This window comes from Sinocyclocheilus rhinocerous, unplaced genomic scaffold, assembly GCF_001515625.1.
Source record: "Sinocyclocheilus rhinocerous isolate Xijiao unplaced genomic scaffold, SAMN03320098_v1.1 scaffold927, whole genome shotgun sequence".
Lineage (NCBI taxonomy): Eukaryota > Metazoa > Chordata > Actinopteri > Cypriniformes > Cyprinidae > Sinocyclocheilus > Sinocyclocheilus rhinocerous.
In genome coordinates, this window is record NW_015649229.1 from 317,885 (window position 1) to 340,229 (window position 22,345).

The following is a 22,345-nucleotide window of genomic DNA, read 5'->3' on the forward strand; positions in this document are numbered from 1 at the left end:
TACTTGACGTAGGAACTTTATTTCCTACTTCCTGGTCTAAACTCTGATCAAGATCAATGGCTCCACTTCACTTTTCGCCGTTGAAACGCTGTAAATATTAGTAGAAATGAATACACAAGTAACTTTATTAAAAATCGACTACTTTTCATAAACGGTAAGTGATCGATTTTATTGATTTATTAGTTCTCAGTCATGTGTTGATCTCTAACAGTCCTGAGCTCAGCGCCAGTCTACTGAAAATAAAAATGTAAAATGCTTTCGTAATATAGTTCGTAATAAAATCGGAAACATTGTTTGTAAACGAAATATTAGTCATGTGGGTGTCCATAGTCGTTTTGTGGATGAATTACTAACCCTGGATATTTCTTTACACTTAATATCTTTTTTAATGGATAAAGAATATTGATAATATTACGTTATTTCTTGTTTTGTTTGGTTGTATTTCTTCAGTGTACTGTATGCACATGTATGCCCTATTTGGACTCTTAAGGACACACTTTACATTCATGAATGTCATTGTTATTTTTTCTTTATTATAATTGCTCAATGTCTTTTAATCAGCTAGTGATTTGGTGATTATTAGTGGATGTATAATGTTAGTTCACACAGGTGTCCATTTTGCTTTGATATGTTGTTATCTAATGCAATGGCATCCATTTTTAGGCATAAAAATGTGGCATAAGCGGCATAAGTGTCCAAATACTTTTATATAAGAGTAGAAAATATTTTGAAAGAATGGCATAATGACTGTCTCCATTTGTGATCTTCAGTCTTTAGTGTTTTTAGCAGAATTTGACAATGGCAGATACAAGCCGCCCTCAGCGCAAGCTGTCCCGATCTGGAGAGAGTTTATACGAGATATTAGGCTTGCCGAAAGGAGCTTCATCTGAGGATATTAAGAAAGCATACAGGTATTCTGGTTTATAGCTTATACTAATCAAGAAATAACAAATGCAACATCCCTATAAAGGCTTTGTGTTATAAATCCCCACCTTAAAGGGTTCACCCAAAAATGAAAATTAGTCCATAAATTACTCACCCTCAAGTCATCCTAGGTGTATATGACTTTCTTCTTTCAGACGAGTCCAGTCGGAGTTATATAAAAAATTGACTTTGATCTTTCAAGCTGTTTAATGGCAGTCAGGGAGGTATGTGCCGGTGAGTCTCGTGAAAACCAGCGTTTGTTTACTGGAGCAAAGGAAGCAAAGTTTCCTCACTTCTGAGCGGCGCATGCGCAACGCTGACCTCATACGTCATCCGCCCGAAACTGGCACTGAAGTATCACCCAGACAAGAACCCCAACAACCCTGAAGCGGCGGAGAAGTTCAAAGAGATCAACAATGCCAACGCCATCCTCAACAACGACACCAAACGACAGATCTACGATGAATATGGCTCCTTGGGCCTCTACGCCGCAGACCAGTTCGGAGAGGAGGGCGTTAAATACTACTTCCTCATGTCCAAATGCTGGTTTAAGGTGAGTAGTTTGTTTCTTATTTGTTTTTATTTCTACTTTTATATGCAGTGTAAATAATAAAAGTCATGGCACTGCATCTTGAAAAAATCTGATAATTTGAAAAAAAAAGGCCCAATATTATCTGATTTCGTAATGCTGAGTTAAAAAATATTAATAACCACATTCCATGATCGCGTACAGTTTTTTGAAAAATGAATATTTTTCAAATTATATGTATCAGCTTTAATGCACTTAGCAAAATAACAAAAACACTACATTTAATGTTAAAGGACTTTGAAAAATACGATTTTTTTTTTTTAATTCACAAAATCTGTCATTTTCTGTCACTGTTTGGATGCAGTAAAATATCCGCAGATGTAGTGGAAAACATCTGGCTGATGTTTGCATGTTCTTCTGTCACTGGGCATAATTTTAACCTTGAAATCAAGATTAGCCATTAAAAAATGTTTACAGAATCATTCATACATGTTCAAATCAGCCGAGAATTTAAGAAATAGTTGTAATGTGGCTCAGAGGAAGACAGGAATCATGTCTTTGTGCAGTTTTTGCTGCTAATTAGGCAACAGTACAAGACGTCTTCACCTTACAAATGGTTGTTGAAAGCAAAAATGCAATCAGCAGCTCAAAATTAGTAAGAAACAAGTAATTGTTTTCTATTTTTCGGTTCAGGCGCTCCTGGGATTGGGAGTGATCTTCACATGTTGCTGCTGCTGTTGCTGCTGTTGCTGCTGTTGCGGTAAATGTGGCGGTTCAGAGAACGAAGATCATTTTCACTATGTGGATCCAGATGAGCTGGAGGCGGAGATGTCAGAGGAGCAGAACAGAGGTGAGGAGCGGGACTCATGCTTTCAGCCCTGGAGCCTGCATCACAAGCTTACCAGATTCTGCCTGTGCCTGCAATTGTTAATAAGATAGCACTGTAAATCATGCAAATCACTGTATTTTGTGGTTTACAGGCAATGACACAGTAATAACAGGACAGCCTATTCCCAGTCCAGCACCTGGAAATTCAGGTGAACAACAGATGCACATTTTTGTGTGATAGATAGATAGATAGATAGATACTATACAGTAAGGAATCAGTAAGATTTTTTCTAATACTTTTATTCAGCAAGGACACATTTATTTGATCAAAAGTGAGGGTAAAGACATTTGAAAGTTCAACTTTTTTTTAAATTACATTTTACATTTTATTCAAATAGAAAAGAGTTGTTTTTTTCCACAATATTACTGTTTTTAAGTACATTTACTGTATTTTCAGTAAAATAAATGCAGATTTAGTGAGCATGACCCCCAAATGGTAGTGTATAAAAATAGTGGAATTATCAACTAGTAACATTCACCAATGGTGATGGTCTTGCTAATATTGCTAGCTGTTCTTATTTTGCTTCTTTTACTTAACTATTACTTTCTTTGTGTTGTTTAACAGGAAGCACTGTGATTGTAGGAATGGCCATTCCTGCCCACTCAGGTGTATATCAGCATCAATTATTAGCATTAGCACGTTAAATTCCGTGTGATGTGATGTACTTTTTGCCAAAAAAAAGGCATTAAAATTCCGATTCTGAGTTTGGTTATTTTGCTGTGTTCTCCTGCAGATGGAGACACTTCTGTACTGATCACTCCAGATGCACATGTGGCACAGGAGTAGAGCAAACTACGACCTCCAGACTTGTTAGGAAGACTGACTTACTCCTGTTTCTGGTTGTAGAAATGAGGACACTGCTGTAGAAATGCGTTTGAGCATCAGTGGTTTGTATTACATAGTGCCTGTGCAGTTTTTGTGACTCGTTTGATCTCCACACATAATGCTATTTCTGTTTACATCATTTTATAATTGCCTTTTGGTTGCTTGAATGTCTTGTGATTTTTTTTTTTTTTTTTTGCAAGAACCAGTGTTTTTTAAAACACATTGAAAGGACCACTGTAATCGTGCCTCACTGGTGATAAAGCTGCTAATTTGCAGGTGAATGTTTCGTTTGTTACGGCCTCAGAGATGGTTTTGTCTGAGATAAAAAAACGTTTTGTTTATAACTGAAATGATATGATTTCTATGTGGAATTATGAAAGATTAATAAATGTAGTTGATTACTGTATCTCTAATCAAGCGTTTTGTCCATTTATATGAATCTGTACAGCAGTAAAATTGCTATATGCAAGCAAAACAAAATAGAACGTTTGTTCATAACCTTGCCTGTTCTGAGAAGGTTCCCTGTTAGCTGGGATGTGCAAATGTGAGCACATGTTTTCCAAACCCTCCAGTTTCTTTATATCTTTCTTTATCTGACCTTGCTGAAATCTAAACATGCACCAACACAATTTTCTGCCATGTTATAGCAGCAGCGTGTGAAACAGCATATGGCTTTAGACCAACTGCAAACATTAAATTTCATATTCGTTCATCTACAAAACATTCTAGAAATTTTAACTCACACTTCTCAAAACATCTTGAGAATATAATCTGTCCTGTAATTACGAGCACTATTTATTGAAAGGAGTTTTTTGGTAAATTGTCTCCATGATGAATTTGGAGAAGGTCCAGCTGATCAAGCAGGACAAGACCTTGACGGACTCGCTTGAACTTTTGGGGTAAGTCTCAAATTCAATGAATCAATCTGACTTGTTTGAAAGGTTTGATCTAGATTTCTTCATTCTGTTTCTTTAGTCTTCTGGATAATTCAGAGGATGAATACGTCAGCACTCAGTTTGAGTGTAAACATGACACTGGAGCGTTTCATTGTCACAGCCTGAAAGAAAAGCAGCAAGGCAAAACACCGGCCCGAAGAAAGTTACTCATCACATGTGCTGTGTGCTTGATCTTCATGATCGGGGAAGTCATTGGTGAGAATAAAAGGACATGCTCTGTTTAAAGGACCTAATCTGCTGTATAACCTGCTGATTGCAAAAGTACAGTTGACAAATAAAATGGACATGAACTTTACTGTAACTTGCATTTGAGACTTGTGTTGACGTTCTGCTCTCGCAGGTGGTTACGCTGCTCATAAAGACCGATGCTGCACATCTTCTCACTGACTTTGGCAGCATTTCGATCAGTCTCTTCGCACTGTGGATTTCCTCTAGGCCACCGTCCAAACATCGGACCTTTGGATGGCATCGATCAGGTGTGTGTGTGTATATATATTTATATGCACATACTAAGAATACTTTTATGCTCACCAAGGCTGCATTTTTTAAATGCAGTAAAAACAGTAAAATTGTTAAATATTTTTCAAATTTAAAAAATTTGTCTTCTATTTTAATATATTTTAAAATGTCATTTAAATTGCTGCTCAAGAAACATTATTATTATCAGTGTTTTTGCCATTTCATATTTTTGTGGAAAAGGTGATACATTTTTTTTCAGGATTCTTTGATGAATATAAAGTTCAAAAGAGCAGCATATATTCAAGAAAAAAAATCTACTTTTATTTTTTTAACATTATCAATGTCTTTCCTGTCACTTTTGATCTATTAAATCTGTCCTTGCTGAATAAAAGTTATATTTATTTTCTTAATTCTGTATCAATTGTTCCACAAAAATATGAAGCAGCACAACTGTTTTCAACATTGATAATAATCAGAAATGTGTCTTGTGCAGCAAATCAGTATATTAGAATGATTTCTATAGGATCATGTAACACTGAAGTAATTGCTATTTGCTACTGAAAAATTTAAAATAAATTACATTTTAAAATATATTCACACAGAAAACAGTTCTTTTAAATTGTAGTAATATTTCACAAAATGATAACTATATTTTTGATCAAATAATCGCAGCCACTTCTCTCAAAAACACTAAAAATCAAACTTTTGCCACAGTGTTTGTGTCGTTTGTTTTGTCCAGAGGTTTTAGGGTCTCTTCTGTCTGTTCTGTCCATCTGGACTATGACGGTGGTTCTTGTTCTCTTTGCTGTTCAGAGGCTCATCAGTGATGATTATGAGATACACAGTGATGCATGTGCTGTAACGCTTAACATCTTGTGAGTGATGCTATTTGATTCCATTAGTAGTGTTTGTTGGGAAATGGCATGTTCATGTTCAGTGTTTCATGTGTTTCCATCAGTTTGGCTTTCATTCTCCATCAGTCTCCAGTCCGTCACTCTCACAGTCACGGCCTCACAGAAGAGCACAGGAGCACCAGCGTGAAAGCCGCTTTCATTCACATGTTGGGAGATTTACTGCAGAGTTTAGGTGTGCTGCTGGCTGCCTCCATCATCTACTTCAGGGTTTGTACATTACTGTTATTGGCATATACAAAAGTATGCAGAATTTCACTTGTATGGGCGCTTAGTCACACTTACAGATCAATTGTCTCAAATGCTGCAGGATCTTTTCACCTCAACGTCACTTTTCTTCATCTTTTGTGCTTAATGTGTGTGAATCAGTTTGTTTTGGTGATTTTTAGTGGATGTATGAAGTCAGTCCTCCTCAAGTTCACACAGATCATCACATTACAACATTAACTTGATCCATTAACTAAAAAATGTTATGTCGAATAAACACCACTTGCTTTTATATTACTTTATTTAATGCAGGGATTCCCAAACTTTTCGTCAGCCAAACCTCTTTAACCTAAAATATTTACTTGAAGCAACCCTGAGATTTTATGTTAATATTTTAACAATTTAACAACACTTTCACATGTTCATGGTTCTCTGATGTCAATTAGCCTACATGACATGCAGGTAAACTAATCAAATATTTCATCTATTTGTGTTTTAATTTGTTTTTATGTTTTATTTCAAATATATTTCATTTTGACATTTTTATTATTAGCTTTTTATAAGCTAACATCAGTTTGGGCAACTATGGTAGCCAGTTTTCACCACAGAATTAAAAAAAATGTTTTTTTATTTATTTATTTCACAATTCCGCATTTTCTGCAATTCTGTGTTTATCTAACAATTTTTCTGGAATTCGGAGAAAAAAGGTCTAAATCCCGTGGCGGGAAAAAAGTAGAATTGCAAACTCAGAACTCTGAGAAAAAGGTTAGAATTGAGTAATGCAAACTCAGAATTCTCATAATGCAAAGTTCTGTATTTTTTTCCCCCTCAGAATTGCGAGAAGTAAAAATTGTGAGACATATACTCAAAATTGGGAGAAGATTTTAAAAGTCGCAATTATGTAAACTGGTTTCCAGGAAACCCTGATCTAATGCATGACATGTTTACATTTTTGAATGCAATTTATATGTTTGTTCCTCTCTCCAAACCAACAGCCTGAATGGAAGATAGCAGATCCTATTTGTACTTTTCTGTTTTCATTATTTGTGCTTGGAACAACATTCACCATCCTGAAAGACATCTTCAAAATACTCATGGAAGGCAAGTGATTGATTGATCTAGATGTAACTGCCCAGATGTTTTAAACACAAGCTGAATGTTGTTTTATCTGAAGGAGTCCCGTGTGGTGTTGACTTTGACTCAGTGAAAGACGCTCTGCTATCAGTGAGCGGAGTCAAATCTACACACAGTCTGCGCATGTGGTCTCTCACCACCAGCGAAACCCAGCTCTCCGTCCACGCAGTCATAGGTGGGTTAGAGTGCCATTTAAATGCTCACACAAATGGCACTGGGTGACCAGTCCCAGTTTTTGGTGTCCTGAGACAGGAAGTGTCCTCGTTTTTACAGCACGTTCAAAACTCCCCGCAAATACACTGCAAAAAAATCAGACCAACACAACTTTTTACCAGAGTAATCATGTAGTGAATGTTTTCACCAACAAAGGGTGCTGCCAGCTTTACACATTACTTGGTCGTGCACCACTAGATCAATGAACCCCTATGGATTTCAAGGTAGACACAAGCTAACTATTTGTATTAAAGTAATACAATTTGCATGCACTATATCAGTGGTTCCCAACCCTGGTCCTGGAGGCACCTCAACACTGCACGTTTTGCATGTCTCCTTAAACAAACACACCTGATTCAGGTCATCAGCTCATTAGTAGAGACTTCAAGACCTGAAATTGATGTGTCTGAGAAAGGAGACATGCAAAATGTGCAGTGTTGGGGTGCCTCCAGGACCAGGGTTGGGAACACTGCACTTTATAACAGGACCTGAACAGGATGCGGGTTTGATTTTCAGTTTTAAAACATTCCTGAAATGTCAGTCGCAGGATTTCCCTCACGCATCTATACAACTATACCACGTGGGTGAAAGTATACTCTGCGATGAATAAATAATAATAATAATAATCTAAATAATTACACTTGCAACAATTGCATTTGCAGAAAGTACATATTTTGTGCTTTTAATAAACCTAATAATGCATATTAAAGATTTCCAAAAGCACAAACATTTAGGGGAAAGAATATTATAAAGGTAATTACTGTATAGGCCAACAGTATCTTCACAGTTTGTGAAAATGAGTTACTGTTTATCGTGTGTTCCCATATTTACTTTATTTTGGTAAAGTTATGATTTTGTCATTATATAATACAGTTTTGATCTGTTTGCCATTTGCAGCAGTTACTATATACTATTCATAGTGTTATTTTGGTGAATTGTATTAAAACCAGTTGGGGTCCATTTATCATCATAATTAATAATAATAATAATAAATATATTGAACCCAAAATTACAACTTTTTTATTGTTTTTGTTTTATTAATCATAGAAAATACAAATTAAAATCTCAATATTTTGACCACTGAACTAGGAAATTCTGGTTTCTATTATCAGAAATCTGGTCAGCTTACTGTAGTTTTAACCCAAATGAACGATTTATTTTCCAGATGAGCAAACCAACCCACAGACTATGCTAATGGACATGACCAGATTGCTCCAGACACAATATGGATTCAGCAATATCACCATTCACAGAGATGCACACAGATGACGTGGCTTGTTGCTTGCAGTGCCAGGACCCGATGGACTGACATGGGATTTTAGCTTCTCATTATATTAATCTATACAGGTTGAATGCATGTATGAATATAAACTTCAGAACGTAGTTTTTCGGTACACATTTTGTGCATGACACAATGACATGATTATGAAGTGTTCGGAAAGCAATGCTTTATCTAAGAACAGAAGCTATTTTTATACAAGCTGTGACATCTGTCAGAATATTATTTATCAAACACTCTGGTCAAAATTTAAAGGAACACTGACGAAAATAGTTTCAAACCCAGCATGGGTTATTAAACGTAGGTTAGATTCACCTGATCACTTCTGACAATGGATGGAGGTATTGAAAAAAAATAACCAGCTTTTACACCCTCCATCGCAACCGAAGGTTTTCCGTCAAATGCATGAAGAAGTGCATTCTCTACACCTGATTGAAATGGCATAATCATGAAAAGCAAACAATTTATGAATAAACACTTTGTCAATGATTGCTTTGTTACTGCATGCATACCCAACTCCTTCAGAAGATGGATGATTGGTCTTCCAGCAGATCTTGAGTGTACATTCCTAATGGACCAAATGCAGTGCTATATGAAAGATCATATGAATATAAACTTCAGAACATGTAGTTTTTCGGTACACATTTTGTGCATGACACAATGACATGATTATGAAGTGTTCGGAAAGCAATGCTTTATCTAAGAACAGAAGCTATTTTTAGACAAGCTGTGACATCTATCAGAATATTATTTATCAAACACTCTTTTCCGTCAAATGCATGAAGAAGTGCATTCTCTACACCTGATTGAAATGGCATAATCATGAAAAGCAAACAATTTATGAATAAACACTTTGTCAATGCATGCTTTGTTACTGCATGCATACCCAACTCCTTCAGAAGATGGATGATTGGTCTTCCAGCAGATCTTGAGTGTACATTCCTAATGGACCAAATGCAGTGCTATATGAAAGATCATAATATTATTTCCAGAAAAATACAAATCTCGTCTGGAGCCAAATATATTGTCCTCACAACCAAACATCATGAAGGTTTGTGAGAAATCACTGCACCGACTGCAATGCCGTTTATTTTGCTCATCTGTCAACTGTAATTAGTTTACATAGTTACACTGTAATAATGTTTTTAAGAAAAATACTGTAAAATTCGTCAGGAAAAACCCCCAAATTTACCATATCCAAAGAAAATGGTTATACAGTTGATGGTTTAACATGACATTCTATGCAATTTTACTCTAAAATACTGCCACATTTTTTTGTTTTTTGGAAGTAAACACTATGAATTATACAATTTACTGACAACTTATTGACATTCCAAGGAGTCATCTCAGGACAATCAATTAGTAATAATATGAAAATATATAGAGAGAAGATGCATCATTTTTGTCATGAATGCACAATAACAATGCTAAAATCTTATATGCTAAATGTTAAATGCTTTTTGACAGATATAACCCAAATATGGTTTTGTGAGATTCACTCACAAATATGTTTCAATTCCTCAGGTTTTACATTACGGGGCTCGTAGTACTCGTGGATGTGGTCTCGTGGTCTCTACCACTCTTTATTTGAGTGGTTTAACCCTCTCTACAGAGCAGATGCTGACAGCTACTTCAAAACCAATGTGTTTCCTATGACAAAGACCCTGCCTGAGCTGTACGAGATCGTCAACAAGTACAAGCCTGAATTGCTGTGGTCTGATGGTGATGGAGATGCGCCTGACTCTTACTGGAACAGCACAGGGTTCCTCACCTGGCTTTATAACCAGAGGCACAGTAAGGCCACATGTACACAAGTGTTGTGGTTACGCAGCGAGGTTGAAACCGAGAAGCTGACAGATAGAGAAAAAATCCAATTCAAAGTCTATTTCATTCCTTTAACCCACTGGTATTCTGGTGTAATTATGACCCTTGCGGTCAAAACAGACCATAGACAATAAGTGGAACATTTTTTGAGAGGATTTCATGGTACTAGATGATATTCACTTCTAAATCATGCACCATTTATTTCTATATAAAATAATACAAATATTAGAAAACAAATTAATATTATTTTGAATTAATACATTGTTTAAGTTAAAAATAGGCAGCAAAGGTATTTAAAATCCATTGCATTGAAAGCAGATTAATGGGAATAAAATAAAGAAAATCACATGTAATACTGTGGTATAACCTCTAGATGCCCTTATATATATGTAATTTTAGAATGACTTTTATTAGGTTGTGCATTGTATTTGGATATCTATTTAGACATTATCAAAGACTACTTCATCCTTTCTGATTAGTAGATTGTACCTCAAAAATTGCTCTGTATCTTTAATTTTTTTTTGTATTTTGCATGAATTTCCCATTTTATTTCAAGACCATTTGTGGAACCCTGGAGCACAAAACCAGTCTTAAGTCGCTGGGGGATATTTGTAGCAATAGCCAAAAATACATTGTATGGGTCAAAATGATTGATTTTTCTTTTATGCCAAAAATCATTAGGATATTAAGTAAAGATCATGTTCCATAAAGATATTTTGTAAATTTCCTACCGTAAATATATCAAAACTTAATTTTTGATTAGTAATATGCATTGCTAAGAACTTCATTTGGACAACTTTAAAGGCGATTTTTCTCAATATTTAGATTTTTTTGCACCCTCAGATTCCAGATTTTCAAATAGTTGTATCTCGGCCAAATATTGTCCGATCCTATCAAACCATACAACATCAATGGAAAGCTTATTTATTCAGCTTTGAGATGGTCTTGACCGTTATGATTTTGGTTTTGTGGTCCAGGGTCACATTTAGCCTTTTACATTTTTTTTGTATTTATAAAGCAAGTGCCACAAAAGTCAACAATTTTAATACCATTTATGATGATGTGTAAAAAAAAAAAAGTAAAATGTATAAAACATTATCCTGTTTTAAACCGATCACTAGAGCATGGCCTCAGAAAAATCAATCACTGTTAAAACATCTACTATAAAATCATTATGTTTTGTGATTTATATGCTGCTTGTGATTCTTTTTTATTATTATTTTGTTAGAATACATGGCTATTTTTGGAGAACAATGCAGAATAGTGTAGTTACAGCAAGCTAGTCAACAAGAGTACACTAGCATGTAGATGAACTGGAAACTAAGCTAAAAGATCCTCAATTGTGATTTTATCCTGGATCTTGCTTTGTAAATTTGCTAAATAATAATATAATCTCAGAGAATGGAAACTGGTTACATACTAGAACTTTCTGAGTGATGTCATGTAGCCTAACTGATGGCCAGTGTGTGTTTTCAGCCCTGTGCGTGACACTGTTGTGAGTGTGACCAATGACCGCTGGGGATATGACACTATATGTAATCATGGTGGATATTACACCTGCTCAGATCGCTACAGCCCCGGACACCTGCTGAGACACAAGTGGGAGAACTGCATGACCATTGACCAGAAGTCATGTGGCTACAGAAGAGATGCCAAACTCAGCGATTACCTCACTATTGAACAGCTGATAGTAGTGAGTTTACATTTACATTCATTTAGACGCTTGTGAGCAAGTGACTTACACATGAAGAATGCTGCAGCAAGCAGTGTCTTTCTTGATCTACAGTACATTTAAATTTTTAATGCCTGGATCCATTTGTAATTGTGATGTGTTGAGGAAATTAATTAGTACAGTCGAGGTATTTTTACTGTAACATGCTGTAAGAGGCACTACAAGGACAATAAGAAAGTCAAATTTGTGTGATTATTATTAGAAACCATAAGCAACATCATTATTATTGCTTAAACTTCAAACGGCTTGTGAGTATATTGTGGGTACCAAAATATCATTAAGACTTGGGTGGCATGGTTTTATCTATTATGGCAATATAAAAATCTAGTTTGTATATGATTTTAAAATGAAATAAAAGGTTAGAAAGTGAATTCACATAGTTTAGAAAATACGCTAATGTTCAAAGCTTTGGGTTTTTTTGTTCACCAAGGCTGCATTTATTTGATCAAAAATACTGTAAAACAGTAATATTGTGATATAATTTTAGAATTTAAAATAATTGTTTTCTATTTGAATATATTTTAAAATATAATTTATTCCTGTGATGCAAAGCTGAATTTTCAACATCATTACTCCAGTCTGAAGTGTCACACGATCCTTCAGAAATCATTCTAATATGATGATTTGCTGCTCAACAAATAGTTGTGCTGCTTAATAATATTTGATACAGTTTCAAGATTCTTTGATGAAGTTCAAAAATAGAAATCTTTTGTAACATTGTGAATGTCTTAACTGTCACTTTACTGTCACATTGTTGAATAACAGTTTATTTCATAAAAATAAATCTCACTAACCCCAAACCTTTAAACTGTACTGTATTTATACACAATCTGAGCATTGAGAAGTCCTCTGTTTCTCTTCCAGTCTCTTGTTGAGACCGTGTCCTGCGGGGGGAATTTGCTGTTGAACGTGGGTCCCACATCGTGCCCATCTTTGAGGAGCGCCTGCAACAGATGGGTCAGTGGCTCAAGTTGAACGGAGAGGCCATTTACAACAGCAGCGCATGGAGAGTTCAGAACGACACTGTCACTCCTGGAGTCTGGTCAGTTACATTATCAAGTCTCTTTCATGTACTGTTACATACTGAGCAACGATCTGTTTGCCAAAGCCTTGTGTTTCATTTCATGCTTTATCTTTTTCACCTTTATTAGCTTTTAAATGAAAGTATGCTTTTGTTTTGCCATATACGTGGAATCAGAAGAACGTAATCTATGCTATTTTCCTTTCATGGCCCACTGATGGCTATATTGTTCTGAGCGACCCAGTTGTATCATCATCCAAGATGCAGGTATGTATATTAAAATAATTAAAAAGAAATTCTTATTGAATAACTGAGTGTTGACTAAGCCCTGCCGTAAAACATTAGCAACCAGCCCCACCTTAACAACAGTTTTTTTTTACTTTCTGTGCATGAAAAAATCCTGAAAAAAGATCATTGTTGAGCATCAAATCAGCATATTAGAATGATTTCTGAAGGATCATGGACACTGACTGAAGACCGGGGTAATGATGGTGAAAATTCCTTCACAGGAATAAATTACATTTTAAAATATTTTAAATAAATAATAAAAAAACAGTTATTTTGAATTATAACAGTTATTTTAAATGATAATATTTCACAAGATTAATGTTTTTACTGTATTTTTTTGATAAGAGAAATGCAGCCTTGGTGAGCATAAAAGACTTCTTTCAAAAACATTGACTTTTCTTAATGGTAGTATAAGTTTGAGAAGTGTTTGTGCTGATTCTGATTCAGTCTCACAGTGTTTATCAAATTCCTATGTATTTTATGTATTTTGTAAAGAAATAGTACATAAAGCACATTTTACTGCTGTTCGCAGAAATCTCTATTTCCTTTCTATTACAAAGTGTTTTTCAGGGCAAACTCAGAAAAAGTTTTTATTAAATGTACATTTAAGATATATTTTATAGAGTTGTATATAGAACTTTTTTTTAAGCTGAAGTCTTAAAAATATTTTTATTATTGTAATTGTATTTATTATATGATATTGTTGAATGTTGAATCTGTATCTGTAATAGCATGTGAAGCTCATATGGCAATACATTTAAATACAGCCAACATATGGGACATTCTGTAAAATGACGTCTGCATTAACAACAGTTAACTGCAGGGGCGCAGAGCTTAGTGAAGGGTTGAATAATTATTCAGAACTGATTTATGCAGAAGTTTCAGGACATTCACACCGTTTTCTTGTTTCAAACCTAATTTCCGTATCAGGTGGTGCTGCTTGGATACCATGAGACCCACTGGTCTAAAGGTTCATCTGCCCCAGCTGGCCCCCGGTCAGATGCCCTGCTCCTGGGCGTGGACCCTGCGACTGACTGGTGCGGTGTAGCCAGAGGATGGCGCCACAGTTAGCTGTTGCCTTTAGGAATAATGAAGCACATGACTGAAGGCACTATGGGTTTTTTTTATCCACACATTTTACATTTAAAACTCCCTGTGGTGAAAAAAACAAAAACGCGGTTTGAAACTGCCATTGTTTCCTTCCGTCACTAACATGTAACCAATCCCCTCATTATAACAAAGAAAGTAGTAGATGCGATGTAAATAAGAGATCAATTGTGCAGTGTAGAGCTTCATTGATTATAACTGAATTTTGTGAGATTGCGATGAACTAAGATGAGTGACAGCTTTTTAGTGATTATAAGGGGAACGCTCTTTACGCACTTGACATCTACATTACATTTACATTTATTAATTTAGCAGACGCTTTTATCCAAATCGACTTACAATTGAGGAATACAACAATCGATTCATTATTACGAGGCAAATAAGCAAAGGAAGTGCTTGTAATACAAAATTTCAGACATTGTTTAGATTACTACAAGCTAGACGGAGGGATTAAGGAAAGTTTTTTTTTTTGGGATGCAGTCAAATGTTAATGAAAGAGATTAGTTTTCAGCTGTTGCTTGAAAATTGTCAGGGTTTCAGCATTCTGGATAAGGGTGAGAAGATCATTCCACCAGCCAGGAACGGTGAATGAAAACGTTCTGGAAAGTTATTTTGTGCCTTTCTGTGATGGTACCACGAGGCATCGCTCACTTGTTGATCTCTGGAGGGGATGTAGAGTGGAAGTAGGAGGGTGCATCAGCATAGCAATGGTAGGAGAAACCATGTGCCTGTATGATGGGTTCCAGTGATGAAGTGTATATGGAGAAGAGGAGGGGTCCAAGAACTGACCCCTGAGGAACCCCAGTGAGCAGTTGATGTTCTTTGGATACCTCCCCTCCCCAGGCCACCCTGAGAGATCTACCTGTGAGATAGGATTCAAACCAGCGAAGTAAAATCCCAGTGATGAGAGGGAGGACAGGAGGATCTTATGATTCACAGTATCAAAGGCAGCAGATAAATCCAGCAGAATGAGAACTGATGATTTGCAATAAGCGTTCGCCATCCGCAAGGTTTCAGTGACTGACAGTAATGCAGTGTCAGTTGAATGGCCACTTCTGAAACCTGATTGGTTAAGGTCCAGTTGGTTATTCTGTGAAAGAAATAATGATACCTGGTTGAAAGCTACTCATTCAAGTGTTTTCGCTATGAATGGAAGGAGGGAGACAGGTCTGTAGCTATCTACAAGTGAAGTGTTTAATGTAGGTTTTTTAAGCAGAGGGGTTATCAAGCCTGCTTGAATGCGGTGGGGAAAAAGAGATGTGTTGATGATACATGTAAGTGCTGGTAGAAGTGTAGGAGAGATTGCTTGGAGAAGGTGTGAGGGGATAGGGTCTAAAGGGCATGTTGTAGGATGACTGGAGTGGAGAAATTTAGATACTTCTGCCTCAGTGAGGAGACAGAAGGAGGAGAGGGGAGTTTTAGCAGTGGATGTGGTTGGTTTGAGGTCCTGTGTCTGTGGAGCTGAGAACTGACTGCTGATGGGTTTTAGTTTTGTTGGTGAAGATGGAGAAAAATCATCAGCTGAGGTGTTGGAGGGGGACAGAGGAGAGTATTGAATGTTTTAAACAGATTATGTGGAGCAGGTCCGAGCTGCTGTGATTGAGTGATTGAGGCGGAGGCTCATTTGCATATTATTTGTTCCATGATTGCTAAATGAGGTAAGGGTGTAGTGTTCCATTCAAGCCTTTTTAAGACAAGAAAATATTTTCATAGAAAAAAACGTTTAACTCTGTCATTTTGATTATCAGAGATGAGTTTTAAGGAATGAAAATATTGACTGAAGGGAGACTTTAAATAATAAGTTTACAAAATTAATATCTGTTTAATATTGACATCCTTATGAATGAATTCCAGTGTTTACCTGTTGCGTAGTGTCTCCTGGTAGGGACGCAAACTGGAGAGGTGTGCTCCTACTTTGCTAAATGATCAGAATTGAACATTTTTGCCTGGCAGACATTAAAACAACTGTAAAAAAAAAAACACATTTGAACGCCTCAGCAACCACATGGCAGCACTCTGTTAACCATCTGCTATCATGATGGTGACTTTTGCACAAGCATGTTTTCTTATGAATCAGAACTACTGTTTTTGCAGCACCTATTGTTTGTTTGTTTTTTTATGCAGTGTTACATTTGGAATTTTTAAATCAACACTTTTTTTAGCATTAATGATATTTATAATCAAAAATATACTTGCAAATAAAATGCCTTAAACATGCACTGTATTTAAAAAATGAAAGGTCTTCATGTGAAGCCAGATGTCTTAAACTGATATTTTGTTTGTTTGCACAATTATTTTCTGAAATGAATAAACATTTAAATGAAATTGTTTAGTTAAGACAAGAAAATATTTTCATAGAAAAAAACGTTGTCATTTTGATTATCAGAGATGAGTTTTAAGGAATGAAAATAGTGACTGAAGGGAGACTTTAAATAATAAGTTTACAAAAATAATATCTGTTTAATATTGACATCCTTATGAATTAATTCCAGTGTTTACCTGTTGCGTAGTGTCTCCTGGTAGGGACGCAAACTGGAGAGGTGTGCTGCTACTTTGCTAAATGATCAGAATTGAACATTTTTGCCTGGCAGACATTAAAACAACTGTAAAAAAAAAAACATTTGAACGCCTCAGCAACCACATGGCAGCACTCTGTTAACCATCTGCTATCATGATGGTGACTTTTGCACAAGCATAATGTTTTCTTATGAATCAGAACTACTGTTTTTGCAGCACCTATTGTTTGTTTGTTTTTTTATGCAGTGTTACATTTGGAATTTTTAAATCAACACTTTTTTTAGCATTAATGATATTTATAATCAAAAATATACTTGCAAATAAAATGCCTTAAACATGCACTGTATTTAAAAAATGAAAGGTCTTCATGTGAAGCCAGATGTCTTAAACTGATATTTTGTTTGTTTGCACAATTATTTTCTGAAATGAATAAACATTTAAATGAAATTGTTTAGTTAGCATTGCAGTGTCTGTTTTTAAATATTTTTTGTGTTCCAGAACATCCACACAAACAGGTGAGCAAAATGTTTAAATAAATATATAATATATATTGTTAAAATAATATACGTCAAATAATATTTTCTGCTAGTGTCTTAAAGCAAAGAGATGATTATTTATTACATGATTACTTACTATTATAGTGTTTATTAATATTTGGATTTTTAATTATATTTTAATATTTTATAAATATTGCATTTTATTTGGTATGTTCTGTTTTAGTTTAAGTTCTAATAATTTTATATACTTTTTTTCTTTACATTTCTGTTTAGCTTTTATTTATTTATTTTTTTTAAGGAAATGTAGTACTTGCATTTCAATTTATTTTATTTCAGTTTGTTGCCAAGTCAACATTTCTATCTAATTTTAATCTATTTTTTATATTTTATTTTGGCTTTATTTAAATGTACAACATTTTTAAATAGTTTTTGTTAACAGTAGTTTTTTTTTACTTAACTAGCTTATTGACTTTTAAGTTGAAGTTACGTAAAATGTAAAGGAAATTAAATGTGTTCTGTCTTTTGAATTAGATTTGACACAGAGACATGTTCGTTTGAATAGAGCAGTGTGTGGCAGCCTGAGCTACCCATAATGCTCTGCTCATGGCCGTCTTTGGAACCAGAGAGCATCACATGCTGCATTCAGACACACGTGCCACTGCTCCCATATCAGAAACTCCCTATCTGAGTTATTCAGGGCAGCTGTGCCAAGAATAGTCCTGCACTGTTTATGAACATCACAGCCGCTTTGACTCGCTCTGCAGGGGAAAATTCACAATTAGCAACACAAGGTTCCTCACATATGTGAGATTCCCTTTTTGGTCTCTTTTCCATCTTTCATTATGTTTTCCAAATGTATGTGTGTGTTTTGGCAGGTGTCCGGGTGTCTGGTCTGAGCGGGGTGAGCCTGCCGCTGGGAGGTAAAGTAGGAAGGACCTTTGGGCTTCCAGAGCCAATCTTCCATTACGTGTAGTACGGCAGAATGAGGGGGTCTGCAAGGGGATTTCGTCCTGCTTTTTGCATGTGCACTACATTTGCTTCACTCTCAGAAAAAAATGTACAACGCTGTCACTAGGCCGTGTCTATGCTGTCACTACTTTATTTACTCCTAAATGGTACATATTAGTACTTTTTAAAAGTTCATATTCTTAACTTTTGAAAGGCCCCCACCCCAGTGACAGTTTTTCTGTGTATAACACAATTAGATGCAGTGACATTATTAGATTTACAGAAATGTCATTCTGGTTGCTTAAACTATATAATATGTCACAACAGGGGATGCATTATGCATTATTTTTAAAGTTCAGCCTTACATAAAAATTTTTTTTTTGTCTTTATAGTTACTCACCATGACTATTCCTTTATTCCTTTAATTATTTGATTACAATTGGAAACTAAGCTAAGTTAACTAAAACAAAAAAGGTGAAATAAAATTAAAACAAAATGAAAAAAAAAAAATCATTTTATTTCAACAAAGGCAACACTTCACATTTTTTACTTAAACTTGAATTACTAAAATAATTCAATCTAAATTAAAATGAATAAAAAATAAAAACTATATAGACATGTAAAAAACAAAAACTAATAAAAAATTACAAAAAACATCAAAATATAAAAATCTAATTCTAAACATTAACAAAAACTATAATAGTATATCAATGATAATACAATAACATTGATAAGATGTTCTAAAATTATGGTAAGAAATGTAATTTTATTTTTAAAAAAACACACAAGTCGACACAAAAATATTGTAAATTTTCCTGTAAAGTACATTTTAATAAAAATAATTGTCATAATCTTTATAACCGAAACACTGAAAAAATGAGTTATCATCACAACTTAAAATTCAACATTAAAATAGTAAGTAATAGTGTGTTTTTTCAACTTTAAGTATAAGTTTAGTTTAGTTATGTTAGATATTTGTTATCTCAACCCATTTTGAATTGTTATAACTAATTGCAGCAACATTTTTTACAATGAACTTGCTCTGCCTCTGAAATGACAAAAACATTATCTCTTATCCCTAAACTAGTCCTCACTCCATTCTATGTAACAGCAACATCAAGTCTTGATATTTACACAAATATCCTGCCTCACTCAGAAATATGCCATATATTAAAATGGGTCGTCATGACAAGCACTTTGCAGATTTCAGTTACCTTCAGATGCACAGAAGCTGCAGCTCTGTATCTATAGGCTGTAAATAAATGGCACGGCCGTTTAGTCGAGCAGACCTTCAACAAATCACAGGATGGCAGACAATGCGCTGAATTATGACCGTGAACATTAAACCACTGCTGTTGCTCCCTGTGACATGAATAAAGATGATCATTGAAATGCAGGTGTAGATAAACTCAATACACCTTTATACTGATTTTTCACTGAGTTATAAGTAAAGGTGAGTTATAAGTACTGAGTTATAAGTAAAGATGATCAAAGTATGTTTTGCAAGAAAATACTATTTCAGTTTTCAGTTTCACGTTTGATTCAGTGTGTTGCATGCCATTTCTACTTATTTGTAAATCTGTGATTAGTTATCACAAATTAAAATTCAACATTAGAATAAGTAATGTGTGGTTTAAAAAAGTATGTGTTCATGCTTGACTTTAAATTATAAGTGCAGTTAACTTTAGCTTAGTTTACTTAAATTGGGTTAAGTTTAAGATTAAGTTATCTCAACAAATTTTAAGTTGTTATAACTAATTGCAGCAGCATTTTTTTACAGTATGTTGCTCATATGTTGTGGTTAGTGATTTGTAACAACATGTTATCTGTATCGTAAACCTAAGCTTTTATGTTATATGTTATGCTGATATTTTAATGGACAAAAAATAAGATGAAATTCTGATAGCTTATATTGTAAATCACTGAGATCTTAATGACGGTATACTACTTACATAAAACCATATAAATATCAGTTGCCACTATATCTCCAATAATATTTCTTAGTAACATGATATTTAAATGCTTAGTGTTATGATTAAAACATAATGCAATGCAATCCAATGATGATTGAAAGATGAACAAATAAACGTTCTATAAACGCATGAAGAGCATATTTGATACTCACATGATTTTTCTAAAAAATGAAATATGTATAATCAAGTAAACTTAAGTTGCTTCAGTCCAGTAAGTGTTCATCTTGAAATGTTACTAATATAAAAGAAAGATGATCAAAGTATGTTTTGCAAGAAAATACTATATCAGTTTTCAGTTTCACGTTTGATTCAGTGTGTTGCATGTGTTCATGCTTGACTTTAAATTATAAGTGCAGTTAACTTTAGCTTAGTTTACTTAAATTGGGTTAAGTTTAAGATTAAGTTATCTCAACAAATTTTAAGTTGTTATAACTAATTGCAGCAGCATTTTTTTACAGTATGTTGCTCATATGTTGTGGTTAGTGATTTGTAACAACATGTTATCTGTATCGTAAACCTAAGCTTTTATGTTATATGTTATGCTGATATTTTAATGGACAAAAAATAAGATGAAATTCTGATAGCTTATATTGTAAATCACTGAGATCTTAATGACGGTATACTACTTACATAAAACCATATAAATATCAGTTGCCACTATATCTCCAATAATATTTCTTAGTAACATGATATTTAAATGCTTAGTGTTATGATTAAAACATAATGCAATGCAATCCAATGATGATTGAAAGATGAACAAATAAACGTTCTATAAACGCATGAAGAGCATATTTGATACTCACATGATTTTTCTAAAAAATGAAATATGTATAATCAAGTAAACTTAAGTTGCTTCAGTCCAGTAAGTGTTCATCTTGAAATGTTACTAATATAAAAGTCATTCGTACATTTACATTATAAAAATCAGATTTCACAGAATAAAGACACATGTACCACAAGCTGAAGTGAGAACCTTTTACAATTATACTAAAAGGCCTAAAAAAGTGTGAACCATCAATCAGACGACAGAAGGCATGTAGTAGATTGTGAACAACAGGTTTTAGATCAGGATTAACATTTTTCTGCACAAGCAAGCACTACATTGTCTTCTGGAAATGTATAAATCTAGTTTATCATTCATACTTTATGTTTAGGCCGTGCTAATAAATCCCCACAGCACGACTCTGCCCCCACTTTGAGCAGTATGGCACGCTGCAGGTGTGATATTCTAAGCTAATGTCCTTGCTTTCTTATGTCTGTGTTCATCTTCCGTCTCAGATTCCCTCCGGCTTTCCCTCCCTTCCTCTGCGCTGGGATAGTGGCGCTCCGGAGTGAGCAGAAATCTATTTCTGTCGTTGTGTATATTCCTCTCCGGCTGCTGCCGTTGCCAGCAGCGTGTTGTCACGGTGATGGACATCAGCCCTCAGCCAGTCGACACGCACATGTTTATGCCAAGAAACATGATCATTTTCCACTTACTTCCCACTGCTCTTGTGAGTAAGTAAGGTGCTGTAGCTGTGCCTAATGGAGAGAAGTCTGTGTAAAATGGGAGTCTTGGCAGTCACAGAGTGAGGATGGGAACTGCACTGTTTAACCTGACCTGAAGGAGAGCAGTGGCTTTCAATGAGAAGATCTGACTAGGTGAGAGAGTTTGATCTGAACATGGTAATGTAATGGCAGTGTGAAGGCGTTTCATCCTGGCACGTGGTTAGGATTGGTCTTTTGGTTGTACACATGTGGTGGTCACATCTTGTATGCTCTGGAGACCTTGTAGAAGATATGTTAAAGGGGTCATATGATGCGATTTCAATTTTTCCTTTCTCTTTGGAGTGTTACAAGCTCTTGGTGCATAAAGAAGATCTGTAAAGTTGCAAAGACTAAAGTCTCAAATCCAAAGAGATATTCTTTATAAAAGTTAAGAGTCAACCACGCCTACCTAAAACGGCTCGTTCTAACACACCCCACATGTCTACGTCACGATGTGAGAAGATTTGCATAACGCCGCCCAAATATTCACGCAAAGAAAGAAGGCGTAACTTAAAAATATTTGGCTGCACAACTGTTGATAATTCTAATAATAAATCAGCATATTAGAATGATTTCTGAAGATCA

At 34.9% G+C, this 22,345-nt stretch overlaps 1 protein-coding gene and 2 pseudogenes across 1 annotated transcript; all 3 read left to right on the forward strand.

Annotated features, from left to right (window-relative positions):
- Positions 1–3,356, forward strand: LOC107710433 (dnaJ homolog subfamily C member 5-like). Its single transcript, XM_016515201.1, has 7 exons — positions 1–154; positions 771–911; positions 1,264–1,477; positions 2,147–2,303; positions 2,434–2,490; positions 2,907–2,948; positions 3,076–3,356. Exons 2-7 carry the CDS (start codon positions 799–801, stop codon positions 3,126–3,128), a joined length of 636 nt encoding a protein of 211 aa, XP_016370687.1. The 5' UTR covers positions 1–154; positions 771–798; the 3' UTR covers positions 3,129–3,356.
- Positions 3,357–3,998: 642 nt separating this feature from the next.
- Positions 3,999–8,431, forward strand: LOC107710432 (zinc transporter 2-like; annotated as a pseudogene).
- Positions 8,432–9,882: 1,451 nt separating this feature from the next.
- LOC107710417 (plasma alpha-L-fucosidase-like) lies at positions 9,883–14,295 on the forward strand (annotated as a pseudogene).
- Positions 14,296–22,345: the final 8,050 nt, after the last annotated feature.

Bases quoted from the DNA above. Each gene is read 5' to 3' on its own strand.
- LOC107710433 (XM_016515201.1), top strand. From the start codon at position 799: ATGGCAGATACAAGCCGCCCTCAGCGCAAGCTGTCCCGATCTGGAGAG. The intron at 1,478-2,146 runs GTGAGTAGTTTG...TTTTCGGTTCAG, and splicing joins TGTCCAAATGCTGGTTTAAG to GCGCTCCTGGGATTGGGAGT. The intron at 2,949-3,075 runs GTGTATATCAGC...GTTCTCCTGCAG, and splicing joins GGCCATTCCTGCCCACTCAG to ATGGAGACACTTCTGTACTG.